This window comes from Mirounga angustirostris, unplaced genomic scaffold, assembly GCF_029215605.1.
Source record: "Mirounga angustirostris isolate CCGP_5_RB_7025 unplaced genomic scaffold, mMirAng1.0.hap1 SCAF_5, whole genome shotgun sequence".
Taxonomy (NCBI): Eukaryota; Metazoa; Chordata; class Mammalia; order Carnivora; family Phocidae; genus Mirounga; species Mirounga angustirostris.
In genome coordinates, this window is record NW_026991713.1 from 100,182,350 (window position 1) to 100,195,795 (window position 13,446).

At 48.2% G+C, this 13,446-nt stretch overlaps 1 protein-coding gene across 19 annotated transcripts in view; it reads left to right on the forward strand.

The window, feature by feature from the left end:
- Positions 1-258: 258 nt before the first annotated feature.
- DDX11 (DEAD/H-box helicase 11) overlaps positions 259-13,446 on the forward strand; it is a 34,354-nt gene continuing 21,166 nt past the window's right edge. For 3 of the 19 annotated variants that reach the window (XM_054507242.2, XM_064591719.1, XM_064591722.1), the window contains exons 1-6: positions 584-746; positions 4,075-4,260; positions 4,508-4,655; positions 10,665-10,910; positions 11,386-11,472; positions 11,801-11,955. In XM_054507242.2, coding sequence (XP_054363217.1) covers positions 4,512-4,655; positions 10,665-10,910; positions 11,386-11,472; positions 11,801-11,955 — 632 coding nt within the window. In that variant the 5' untranslated portion in view covers positions 584-746; positions 4,075-4,260; positions 4,508-4,511. Of the gene's footprint in view, positions 456-580; positions 747-4,074; positions 4,326-4,507; positions 4,656-10,664; positions 10,911-11,385; positions 11,473-11,800; positions 11,956-12,063; positions 12,211-13,446 lie in introns of those variants that run through there. The other 16 variants (XM_064591724.1, XM_054507251.2, XM_064591720.1 and 13 more) reach the window with 14 other exon arrangements.

Consider the following 13,446-nt stretch of genomic DNA (forward strand, 5'->3'; position numbering starts at 1 on the left):
GTCAATTTGATCAAGTCAAGGAACTGTTGAGCTCAGTACATTTGGCGCCAATCGGAGGAGGATCACTGAAACATCCTGCACCTGGCAAGAGGGCAAAGGTAGAAAGCCCAGTACCCTGACCCCAGCCTCTAGGTTCTGTCACGACGACGCCTTCCAGCGCCAGAAAAAAAAAAAATCCAAGCTCTGAACCCGCTGCGCAAGCGCAGAGGTACAAAAGGCGAATCACCCTACCCCGCCCCTCCGAGTTCCGGGTTGCGCAGGCGCAGTGGCGCGGGGGCGTGGCAACGCAGCACGCTCCTCCCGGGGGCCGACGTCAACGGAGGTGCGCCGCGGTTTGAAATTACGCGACTTTCTGCTCGAACGCCTCATCTCCCCGGCTTCAGCGAAGCAGTCCCGCCGGCGAAGAGGGTGAGCGCGGTACCGCGTGAGGACGAGGCGAAGCTACAGGAGAGAGGGTAGACGCCGGTGGAAACGCAAACGCGGCGGGCTGTTGTGCAGAGGGGCAGGGCGAGCCGGGAGCGGGAAAAGGTTTTGGAGTCGGAGGGGCGGGGCCAACGTGTGATTGGCGGGCTAGAAACCTATGCGAGGGGAAAGGGCAGACCAATGAGGGTGGGACCTGCAGTGGCTTTGGAGCTGCGCTTCGGAGTGAGAACAGCTACCCTGCGTCAGGGGGCTTCAATTTAGCCCGGCTGTGCTAAGGCGCTTTTCATAAATTACCTTATTTAGTGATCACTACAACGCTATGAGTAAGTGCTGTTACCTGTTTCTCTTTTACAGATGAGGAGACTGAGGCCTAGGGATATTAACATAAGCTGGGATCGCAGACTTGGCCACCGGAGCCCAGTTCCCATACTGTTAAAGGCTCCGCTCTACTGCCCGTCAGGGAATCAAAGTGGAGTAGGGTTCAGTCTAGAGGACTGGGATGAATGAAATTTACCAGATTGTTGGAGGAGGTGTCATAAAAGTGGAAATAAATGCTAATAAGTAGCAGGTTCTTCTTACATAGCGTGAGCGCTCCGAGGATGGAGCTGGGAGGGAGGGAGAAGGCTCCCGCAAGGTGAGAATGTGGGGGTTGTGGGCCGGGCTGTCTCTCCAGATCTTGGAGCATTGCAGCTGTGCACCAAGCTGTGGCTCTGGATTAGCAGCCGGTGTAGGGAAGCTTTTCTTCTTTTAGGGCTGTGTTGTCTCCCAGGTGTGTGAAGTTGAAGTATTTTAGGAGCCTAACAGCACAATAGTTGCTGGCTGGAAGTTGTCTCAGGCTACCATAACAAAGTACCTTAGACTGGAGGGCTTAACAGAAACTTGTTTACTCACGGTTGCAGAGTCTGGGAAGTCTAAGGTGCTGGTGTATTTGGTTCCTTGTGAGAGCTCTATTCCTGACTTGCAGAGGGCCCCCTTCTTCCTCATCCTCACATGGTGTGGAAAGAGAGTTCCCTCTTTCCCCTTCTTCCAAGGTCACCCGTCTTTAGAAGGATTAGGACCCCACTCTTATGACTTTGTTCAACTTGTTTCCTACTAAAAGCCCTATCTTCAAATATAGTCTGTATTGGGGAGTAGACCTTTAACACTTGAATTTTGCTGGGGGGACACAATTCAGTCTGTAGCTATAGTTTATACGCAAGTAAATAATGAGTGATGATTGAGAACTGAAGAAAATGAACTTTGAGAACTAACAAGTACCTGAGATACTTTCATCTATTTTATCTCATTTAATAAGCGTATGGTGTGTACCTTAGCACTGGTGGGAAATTCTAGGGAGAACTTGTTTGCGGGGTCGTGGTTGTCCACCACACAACCAACCTGAAGAGGTGAGAAAAAGTTACACCAAATATCCTTAATAGCACTTAGTGAATCCATTATTCAAGCATTTATGCAAATGCTTCTTTAACTTATGATTTAGCTTGTGCTACTTTTGGAATAATGAGATCCATAATTACCACCCACAGGGAAGTGAAATAATAATTACCTTTCTTCTATATTGTTTCATGTTGTCATTCTGAAGTTTAGTAACCAAGTCTTTCTTTTCAGTAGCCTTGCCCTGGTGGGAGGAAGAAGGATGAACTATAAAACCCAGGGGCTTGGAGGTCTGGCAGATGGAGGTTCAAGTCTTGGGTTCAAGCACTTGCTGAGTGACTGGTCAAGTCTCAGCCTTTCTGAGTCTCAGTGTTTTCATCTATAAAATAGAGCTAATAAAAATATCACACAGGGTTGCTGTGAGGTTATATGAAAGCAGTTGGAAACCATTAAAGAACTGGCCCTTGGACTAGATATTTTAGTTGTGGGGCCTCCTCTGCCCACGCTTCTGAAGAACAGAAACCTTTGCCTACAGCCACCATATCAAGCTGGCTATTCATTCATTTCATCAAAATTTATTTGAATGCCTGCTAGGTGCCAAAGTACCTATTCTGGTGCTGGGGGCAGGGAAGAACAAGACCGACAGGGTTCCTCCTCTTATGCCATGTATATTCTGGTATGAAAGGATTATAAATAAAATAAGTTCAGTTAATGCTAAGAGCTATGAAGAAATTAAATACAGGGTAATGAGACAAAAGAGTGACTTCAAGCAGGGTGGTGTGTGTGTGTTTGGATAGGGAGTGGTATTTGACCCGAATAGGGTGGCCAAATAGAGGGGGAGGCTTCTCTGCGAAATGTCCTAAATGTCCATCATTTGCCAGGCAAGCTCACAGGTAGAGGGCGCCAAAGAGGCCCTGTGCCACCCAAAGTTTGGGGTAAGCAGAAGCTATGAGTAAGCGGAGGTCAGTGAGTGGCTCCATCTGGCATAGGACTGAGCAGCAGAAGGGCAATCTGTGGGTGTTTACTTGGTGGGGAAGTTCTTGGAGCTCTCTTAGGATCTGGATTACTTTGTAGTTCTAGAAATCCCACTCTGTCAGTGGCTTCTGTTGTAGGTTTTCGCAGATTTTGCATAATTTCTCAATATGTATATTTTCATTAGATCTCCCTTCTGGCTCTGCTGATTATCTCTTGCGAGATGAATCTGACTAAAAGAGCCATGTGGATCTTGGTGTGGATCCCTGGTTTTTCTCTTGTTAACTCTGCCCTTGAAAATTACTTAGTGTCTGGAAGCATGATTACCCAACAACTGTATCCTTACAGTGTTGTGCAGGTTAACTGGGATAATAGTAAAAAGGCCTGTGGAGTGTTTGACACATACTAGGTGATCAAAATTTGTTAGACACCTTCCTCTTTTCTTCCTGTTTTTGTTTTGTTTGTTTGTTTTTTATATGCCTCCCTCTCAGTATTGAATGGTCCTAGTTTTTAATAGTCACCCTTGTAGTTTTTCGCCTCTGTCGTCCTGTTAGGTGCTCCTAAACTATAACTGGAAGAACGTCATAGCAACTACCTTTCCCTTCATAAATGTATTGACACTGTCACTAGTCTTACTGAGGCCAGTCGTGTAGCAGGATTGTAAGTGGATTTCAGACTGATTAGTACTAGTACTTAGAAGAGATGGGCCTGCCAAATAGTTTGGAGCAGTGACTTCCAACGAGAGTGTGGGAACCAGGATGGAAGGGTCAGTCCTCCACATGGTAATGAAAGAAAGAAAGGGTTGGGGCGGCTAGCAGGCTCAGTCCGTTGAGCATGTGACTCTTGATCTCAGGGTCATGAGTTCAAGCCCCACATTGAATGGAGTCTACTTAAAATAAAGATTAAAAAAAAATCTAAAGGAAGAAAGGGTATGGAGAAGCTATCTTAGAGAAATGTGGTTCAGAAGAGGGAAAAAAAGATAAAACACGGAGCTGAGAAGTTCTTCTTAGACCTTGGCCTGGCAAGGAAAGAGAAATGCTATGGTCTCAGTGTTGGGGAGCTCTGGAATTCCAGCCAGGGCTTAGTCCCTGTCAGGAGAGTTCTCCCAGTCTGCATCCAGACAAAAAGCTCTTATTTCTTGATGCTGGGAAGGCTTTAGGAGGAGGCTCTGGTTTATCCTGGAAATGGAGGCTAGGACGAACAAAGAAGCAAACTAAAGATCCCTATGAAATATGGATGTATGTGTGCACCTGTGCCACGTAAAGAACTGTACTGGTGATTCTCTGCCTGTGTGTCATGATTTTACAGATATTGGCAGCAGGATTAAGTGAGGCAGCTTTGCCAGGCAAAGGCTGCGCTGTGGACATGGGCAGAACTGTGTTGCACAGCTAGTCGGGAGCAACACCCCTGACCTCAGGGGCACACCTCGAGAGGAAGTCTTTACACCTTCCCTGGAGGCATTAGAAGGGTGTCCAAGAAGCAGAGGAATCCCAGGTAAAATGGCAGGGCGGTTTCTGTTTCGGGGCTCTGCTGGGCTGCGTTCTGCATAGCCATTTCTGGTAAGTGTCATTAGATGGGTTGCATGAGCTGGGTATGGCTTCATTAGGGCAGGCACCTTGGGGAGAACATGGTCTCTGCTTGCAAAAAAGTGTACAACCTGAGGAGAAATTCCATAACTAGTATTGAAACTGGTCTTAGGAACTGTTCTAGATTTCAAGCCTATTTTTTTTTTTCCCCCTAGGATCATGGCTAATAAAACCCAGGAGGTTGGTGGTATCCATTTCCCTTTTCCCTTCACACCCTATTCCATCCAGAAAGACTTCATGGCAGAGCTGTATCGGGTGTTGGAGGCTGGCAAGATTGGAATATTTGAGAGTCCGACTGGCACTGTAAGTATGACTCGTCAGGGACCAAGAGGGTCCTGAGAGACCCTGATTACGGCACTGCAGAAGCCACCTAGCATGCTTGTTAACCTAGGCAGAAATTTTCATGGTTTGAAGTTGGGCGAAGTTGTTCCCTTGGTTTATCTTTCTGAGTAACAGTCACTTCCTCTGTTAAATGTTAAATGCAGCCCCAGGGTCTGAGAACAGTTACGCTGAAGGCAAAGGAGAATTTGAATGCCTGTAGAAACCAAGACCTATGGCACCGAAGCTTTCCACATTGTTCTGGGCACACAACTGCTTTGATGTTGAGAAACAAATTACCTTGGCATTTTCACAGATTATAAACATACTGGTTTCGTTGTCAGGAACAAAGTTACTGAGTGCTGGAGAGATCCAACCAAAGGCCCCTGAGTTTTTCCTTCCAGGAGTGGAATGATGGAGGGATTTATTAGAGGGTGGCCAGGAGGAGGATTAGGGCTGTAGTGAGCAGTCCCCGCCTCTCCTTTAGAAAGTACTATGTGGTAGTGAGCTGCGTGTGTTGATTCGAAGGTCCCCCAGCCAGGCCACGACCTCCTGGAGGTCCTCCTCTGTCCCTGTCATCCCGCGGAGCTTGGTGAGTTCTGCCCACAGGAGGCTTCTAACCTGGTGCAGCAGGCCTTCTTCCCCTACCAGTCCTCGCAGACTGGTTTTTAGTCTCAGCAGTGACTTCCTGATTAGTAGATTTGGGTGTTTCGAGTCCTTATTTGATCTCTCTGCAGCAGTTAGTATCATTGAACATATCCTTCTCCTTTGTTTAAAGTCATAAAAAATTTAATCAAAAATAATGTGTGTTATTTAAAAAGTTAAAAAGTTTATCAAACTTGGTTCTTTGGGCAGGTATTTTTAATTCTTTTAACTGGTTCCTAAGAAATATACTTGTATAGGGCGCCTGGGTGGCTCAGTTGGTTAAGCGACTGCCTTCGGCTCAGGTCATGATCCTGGAGTCCCTGGATCGAGTCCCGCATCGGGCTCCCTGCTCGGCAGGGAGCCTGCTTCTCCCTCTGACCCTCCCCCCTCTCATGTGCTCTCTCTCTCTCATTCTCTCTGTCTCAAATAAATAAATAAAATCTTTAAAAAAAAAAAAAAAGAAATATACTTGTATATTCTGAAATCCTGTATATTCTGAAAAGCATATCTGAAATTGTAAGCTTGGTGCTGTTTCTTGATTTATTCATTATAGTGATTGTGCCTTCCTCTTGTGATAGCTAAGATGTAGCTCTCTTACCATCTTCTTTCCTTCCCTCGCCCCATCCTCCCAGTGTAGTTAGGAAAATTTTAGCCTCTGCTAAATCAGTATGCTGATTATGGGTTTTCTTCTTGAATAATTTTTGTTTTCCCAGAGTTGATAATTGCCTTTTAAAGTTTGTCTGGTTTTTAATATACCTACACCACTTTCTCACACCATCCAGGGGCCTCTCCGTATGATATTCCATCCATAAAATTACAGCTTAGTCTGGCTGCTCAGGCTGCCATAACAAAATACCACAGACTGGGTGGCTCAGAGGACAGAAATTTATTTCTCAGTTTGGGAGGCTGGAAGTGCAAGGTTTGGGCAGCCTCTGGCTTCTGGCAGGGACTCTTCCTGGCTTGTAGGGGGCCCCCTTCTCACTGTGTCCTCACATGGTGGAGAGAGATTTGGTGTCTCTCCCGCTTTTATCAGGACACCAGTTTTATCAGATCAGGGCTCTACCTTTAGGACCTCATTTAACCGTAATCCCTTCCTTGAAGGCCCTTTCTCCAATAGTCACATGAGGGTTAGGGCTTCAACATATGAATTTGTGAGAGGACATAATTCAGTCTGTAGTAATTACTAACTCCATTGTACCCTGGAGACTTCCTTCTTGAAGTTCTAAGTTTAGTCTTAAGATCTACTTCACAACTGTAATGCTAGGGATTTCCCTTCTCTCCTTTAAAAAAATCAACTTTATGGAGTGTAATTGACATATAATAAAATATACCCCTTTTAAATCCACAAGTCAATGAGTGTTGACAGATGTAAACCCCCATATAACCACTACTGCAGTGAAGATGCAAAACAGTTCCACCAGCCCAGAAAGTTTGTTGTACCCTTGGCTGCTGTTCCCCCCTCAAACCCCACCCTACCCCAGCCAGTCAGGGTTCACTTTCCATCTCTGTATATGCATTCTGTCTTTCTAAAATTTCATGAAAATGGAAACATATAAAAGTACTATTTTGTGACTAACTTCTTTTGCTCAGGCAGCATAATATTTTGGGGATTCATCCACATTGTGTGTATTTGTTGGATTCTCTGTTTCCTGGATTCCGTATCTTTTTGGTTCACTTCTTTGTTTTGGTAGAGAATGTTCCTGAAGGTGTATGGGAGGTAAGATTTTGAGACTTTGCTGGTCTGAGAATGTATTGATGTGCCTTTTCACTTGACTGAAAGTGATAGTTGGGTTGGGTATATAATTCTAGCTGCAGAATGCTTTTCCCTAATAGTTGCTTCCTCTACCGTCTGGTTTCCATTGTTGCTACTGGGACATCAAGTGCAACCTGCACCTCAGTCCTTGGTGACCTGATCCACCCCACCTTCCAAAGTTTCAGGATATCCTCTATCCTTTGTATTCTGAAATCCCATGTTGATGGGTTGGATGAGTGTGTTTAGTTTTTTGTGTTGGCCTCTTGATGGGCACTTTGCATCTGGAGGCTTCTCTCTTTCCATTCTGAGATGTTTTCGCACATTTGATAATCTTCCTGGTACTCCCATTCTTTGAGTTTGGACCTCCTGGTCTTCCTCTTCTTCTTTTTTTTTTTTAAGATATTTTATTTATTTATTTGAGAGAGACAGAGATAGAGCATGAGCAGGAAGGAGGGGGAAAAGCACAGTTCCTGCCGAGCAGGGATCCCAATTCGGCGGTTGATCCCCAGGACCCCGGATCATGACCTGAGCCAAAGGCAGATGCCCAACCGACTGAGCCACCCAGGTGCTCCAATTATGTTTTCTTCTAGTTGCTTGTCTCTTTGGGCATATTGGTTTGTTCTTGTTTTGTTTTGCTTTGAATCTGCTTCTTCAGGATTCCTTTGACTTTGTTGTCCAGTCTTTCTATTCAGTGTATTTCTGTTATCTTTAATATTTAAGAACTTGTTCTTATTCTCTGCTTCTTAAAAATAGCATCCTGTTCTTGTTTCATGGAAATAATACCTTTCTGAGGATATCAATTAAAGTAGCATTTTTGAATTTTTTCTACCCTGCATTGTCTCATTGTCCATCCTTCTCCCTCCCCCAGTTTGGGTTCTGTGTTTTGTTGAGAGGCTTTCCTCAAATGTCTGGTGATCCTTGGCTATCTTCTGTTGGTGTTCAAGAAAAAGCCACCACAGGGCTGACTGACAAGCTGTGGGGCAGGCTGGCTGTGGACTGATGGGCTAGCCTCTCTGTTGGGGCCTCTAGTGATCAGTCACTGTGTGATTTCTCTAGAGCCATCCAGTTTTTCCAGAGAAGGTTCCTTTAAACTCTTGCCTTCTGGTCCCAGCCTGATGGCCATTATTGTTGAGGGTGTCCTGGGAAAGCTGCTTCAGGTGCATGGGCTTTTGCTTAGTGTCCTGCTTTGAGTCTGGCCCTCTTCCCCACCCTTTACTTGACCCACTGTCTCCAGAACCCTCTTGGCTCAGCTCCTCCAGAGGGTACATATCCTGTCTTCTGCAGGGAGGGGACATCCTTGGCAATTTTGGGGCTTCTGAGCAGGAATCGGGGGGATCTCTGCAGGCACTTAGGCTTAGTATCCTTTACTCCTCTCAGTTCCAGTTCTCTGCTTTCCATTTCTCCTAAAACCTGTTACTTTCCCTTCTTCCACTTTCTTCGTTTCTGTGGGTATTAAGCCTCTTTTATTCCTTTGGTGTAATTTTAGCGTGTTTCAGAAAAGGACACAGAAGAGCATGTGTTCATTCTGCCCTGCTTAACCTGAAGGCTTAGGTCCCCATCTCAGCCCTCTGCCTGTTCCATGCATCCTGTTCCTCTGCTCAGCCCTTTCTTGTCGATGTTCTTGGTTCCAGGGCCTCCTGTCTTTGTGACTTCAGTTACCGTCCCATTCTGACATTGTCTAAATCCTGCCTCTAGTAAGTTCTTCGTCCTGTCATTGGTGCCCCACTGCACACAGGGGTGCCATACCATTACACGTGGTGCCTCACCTGCTAGACCTTTACCTCAGTGGCCAAGCTCCCCACTTAGTTCCTGATGATACTTGCTTCTCTTGTCCTTCCCCATTTTAGCCTTTCATGAGTCTGCCACATTGTGCTGACCTCTCCACCTGGAGCCCATGCTTCCCAGGGAAATGTGACGCCCCGTGGTTCGTGTGTAAAGTTTGTGCCTGTGGGCATTTTCTAGAGAATTCTGCTTCCCAACATCAAGTCCAGTGCTTGTTACAGTGTGGGTGTTTGTATAACTGTGATATCTTGGATGGTACCCCACGAAATAACATTGTTCAAAGCTAGCTATGTGGGTACTTTATTAACTGAGAAAAGCATTGGGTCATACATCCTTTTAACATTTTCCAGTTTAAATTTTTGTTGTCTTACTAGAGGATATAGAATTGCAGGCCTCAGTTCTCCTTTTTCTCTGTGATAGTGTGTTCACAATTGTGGGAAGATAACTTTGACCTTCCCTTGGGAACTTCCTCAGCTCCCTTTCCAGTGGAGGGTGCTGGCTCTCTGATCGGGTGTCCGACCCTGGGCCACTGTTTTAGGGGGATGGCTCCCCGGCCCCTAGCTTGGTGATGACTAAAGCCGGTGGCTCCCCATTTTACTGGTGTACAGAATGGCTGCTGTCCAGCTGCTGCTGGGGAGTGCTGTTCGGAAGTCTTTGCCATTGTGTATTTATTTATCAAAAGCAGAGACAAATGGTCTGTATGGGGCTTTTCCAAAGATATGTCATCTGTTCATTCTTCAGAAATGCCATTCTGTCATAGGGCCTTTTAAGAATTTCATGAAATAGGTTTTTATTGCAGGATGTAATAATCTTACTATTATTACTTAATAATAGCAAAAAAAAATTAGCTCCTGTTGCTCGCTTATGTACCAGGTATTGTTCTAATCCTGGAGTAGGTATTAGCTTTTACTTAATGCTTGCAGCAGCTCTGAAGAAGGTACTACCTCTCTCTCTCTCTCTCTCTCTCTCTCTTTCTCTGTCTCACACACACACACACACACACACACACACACACACGCCTCATTTTTTTTCTTGCCCCAGAAGGACTGTGTTAGTGCTCCCACTGCTGTAACAGAGTTCCACAGGCTGGGGGCTTAAACCACAGAAGCTTACTCTTCACAGCTCTGGAGGCCAGAAGTGCAGACTCGGGTTCTGAGGCAGGGAGGGTTCTCTTGGAGGGCCGTGAGAGGAGACTCTGTTCTGGCCCTCTCCTCAGCATGTAGGTGGCCATCCTCCCCTGTGTCTTATCACATCGCCTTCCCTCTGGGCATGCCTCAGTGGCCCAATTTCCCCTTTGGGTAAGGACACCAGTCTTAGTGGATCAGGGCCCCCCTCTTTCTTAACTACATGCATCTGCAGTGACCGTATTTCCAAATAAGTTCACATTCTGAGACACTCAGGGTTAGGACTTACCATACGAATTTGGGGGGGGGGGGGCGACACAGTGTATATAGGGTTTCAAGCCATGTATTTTTTGGCCTTAATTCTTTTTGGGGGCTTTTTATCTAATTCCTCAGCTTCTAATTATGTTAACTTGCAGTACTTATATGTAACCTGATAAGCCACATTAAATTATCTTAGGAACAGTGAGCTATGTAATTAAACCAAGAACTTTATTTTTCTTTCTTCCTTTTTTCCTATTTTTCCTGGCTATCTTTTTGCTAATTCCCTTCCTGCCCTTTCCCAGGTTGGTCTTAGAGTGCCTTCTGATATTTAAAGTTAGACCTTCCTTGAAGGCTTTATTAAAATGGGAAACATCATTTGGAAAGCTTTGGTTTTTGTTCTCGTTTTTGAAGACCTTTTTCTTCCTGTAGGGAAAATCTTTAAGTCTTATTTGTGGGGCCCTTTCCTGGCTCCGTGACTTTGAGCAGAAGAAACATCAAGAAGAGGCACGTCTCCTTGAAACTGGAACTGTCCCCTTAAGTGACGGGCAGGAGCAGCCCCTGTCTCTCTCATCCTGCACAGAGACCCCAGACACCCTGAGGCCTGTGGGAGAGCCTGACTGGGTGACTCAGTTTGTGCAGAAGAAGGAAGAAAGGGACCTGGTAGACCGACTGAAGGTGAGCGGTGGGGTGACAGAAGGTGGGAGCCATCCAGGAAACAGGGCTGGGCTGGTAATTTGGGGTTGATTCTGGGAGTTAGCACGTCCTTTGCCTTTGCGGTGCCTTCTTGAGCCTGTGGTACTGCGCCCATGCTGTCTTTTTAAAGCTGATGTCAACAGGCCTTCTCCAGATGGGGTGGACGGGGGTGGACGGTTCCATTCGTTACCTGCTCGGGAAAGGAGCCTCACCGTTGCCATTGGCAACGCGGTTCAGTGGCTGCAAACTCCATTAAGGGAATGAATTGGATTGAGAGTGTGTGGCTGTGGGAGGGAGTGTGCAGACCCCCCCCCACTGAGGCTCAGGGATGCTGCAGTCCCCGGAAGAACCGCCCCGCCCCGTGTATGGAGGCCCTGGGCTGAGCCCCAGACTCTTCAAGAAGGGCATGCTTGGGGACTCCAGCAAGAGTTTCCTTTCTGGCTTGTCCACCCTCTAGGAGGAGCAGGTCAGGAGGAAGAAGCGAGAAGAACGCCTGCAGCAGATCCGGCACAATGCACAGCTCAAGTATGCAGCCAAGCGCATGGTGAGCGTCCTCTGCTGGGGTGGCAGGGATGGTGCGCCGGCGCCGTCACGCTGCGCGGGGCCTTACGGTGGCGCCCCTGTGGCGGAGTGGCCAGGACCTCAGTCTGCTGGCCCTGCCCCCCACTGGCTAACTTCTCATCGCCCAGTAGCTGCAGCTTGAGCTGAGGTACTGATACGGGTGGTACAGACACCGGTAGGAGAGCGAGGCCCATGGTAATGGCGTGCGCCTTGTCCTCTGTGGTAGCCACTCAGAGGCAAACTCGGTTGGGGGGTGGGGGCGCCAGGACTGAGATTTCTTTCTCTCTCCCACTTGCGGTGCTCCTACACAGAGACAAGAGGAAGAAGAAATGGAGCGTGTCCTCCGCCTCAGCAGGGAGGCGCTAGCGGCAGGAGCAGGGGCCGAGCCGCAGGAGCAGCCGGCTGGGGAGGAGGACCTGGTTCTTGCCGAGTATGAGAGCGACGAGGAGAAGGGAGCAGCTAGTGGGTAAGATGGCGCTTCTCCTTCACCCCGCCGCCCCTGCCTTCGTCGACACGGGGGCTCCCACGGGAGCAGCTCCTGTGCCCAGAGGCAGGCTGCTTTGTCCCTCACCAGGCATCCGAAGGGATGGAATGCCAGCCACCTGCCCCTGCTCTCAGCCAGGCTCCTCCTGAGCGTGTGTCACTGGTGGTGACAGTGGTGGCCAGCCCTGCCCTGTGCCGGCACTGGCTTCGTGTGCATGAACTCTGGTAGCCTCGCAAGGTTTGTGTCTCCCCGTCACAGCCGGCAAGGGGCTGCGCCTTAGCCGAGGCCACAGGGCTAGGAGGCGGAGGGGGAGGGACTGCACCCAGCCGGGCCGGCTCTAGTCGCATGCTCTTCGCCCCCGGACTACACCGTGGGAGCTTTAGGACCTAAACCATCAACGTATCCTTAGCCTGAGTTGCTCTTTCCACTCTCTGGTTTCTGTCTGGGTTTCTGATTTGTGAGCAGTAAGCTGCTGGGTGGAGTAGAAGACCCTGAAGATGACAGCGAGGCTTTTCAGAGGTCATGCTTCCCCTCGTGGGAGCCTCCTTTTTCATGCACGCTTTAGTTGCACAGATGACCTTTGAGGGTCTGCTCTGGGTGTGGCATGGTTCCAGATGCCAAGTACGCTGGATATGCCCCCTGCCCATGGAGAGCTTGCATGTGGTTGGGGGTGGGGGGTGGTGGGACAAACACACAGATGGTAAGTGCGTGAAATGAGCGCATTTGCCCAGGAGGAAAATAAAGCTGGGTGCAGCGGGTAGAGTGTGGGGTTGCATCTCTAGGTGAAGCCAGGAGAGGCCTCCGAGGAGGTGGTGAAGGGTGAGAAAGAGCCGTGGGAAGACCTGGGAGGAGAGGTCTAGTTAGAGGCCTGCTGGTGCCCTGGTCTGGAAAGGGGAGCAGGTTTGGTGGGTTTGGGGGACACAGAGAAGGCCCAGGGGCTAAGAGCGAATGAGGAAGAGAGGCAAAGAAGAGGCAGCTGTCAGTTTGTGTGGGCCTCAGAGTTCCACTGAGGGGTCTGGGTATCTCTCTCCCATGTCGCGGGGCTGTGGGCTGTTGCCGGCAAGGGAGTGACCTGATTTGGGCATTAGGAAGGGCATTAAGGTCATTTTGACATCAGTGGCTTTCCCCAAGGCATGAGTGCCTCTAGAGGTCATTCCTCTTGGGCTCCCAGCTTGGAAGGGGTGTTTCCTGTTCTTCTAAAGGTGACTCCAGGTCCCATGTGTCCCATGTTGTCATTGACACTGTGGTGACCATGTGTGTAGAGAGTAACTCCAGGGTCTCAAACCTTCCGTTGACTGGTGATGGAGAAAACCTTCACAGAATGTCTGCTGTGCACCTTCTAACCTCGCCGCAGACGCTCAGTGTCCCGGCTGCCCTGACTTCTTTCTTTTCCCCTCAGCTTTATTCTAGATATAATAGGTATATAACATTGTGTGAGTTTAAGATGCGTGCCGTGATGGTCTGATATGCGAA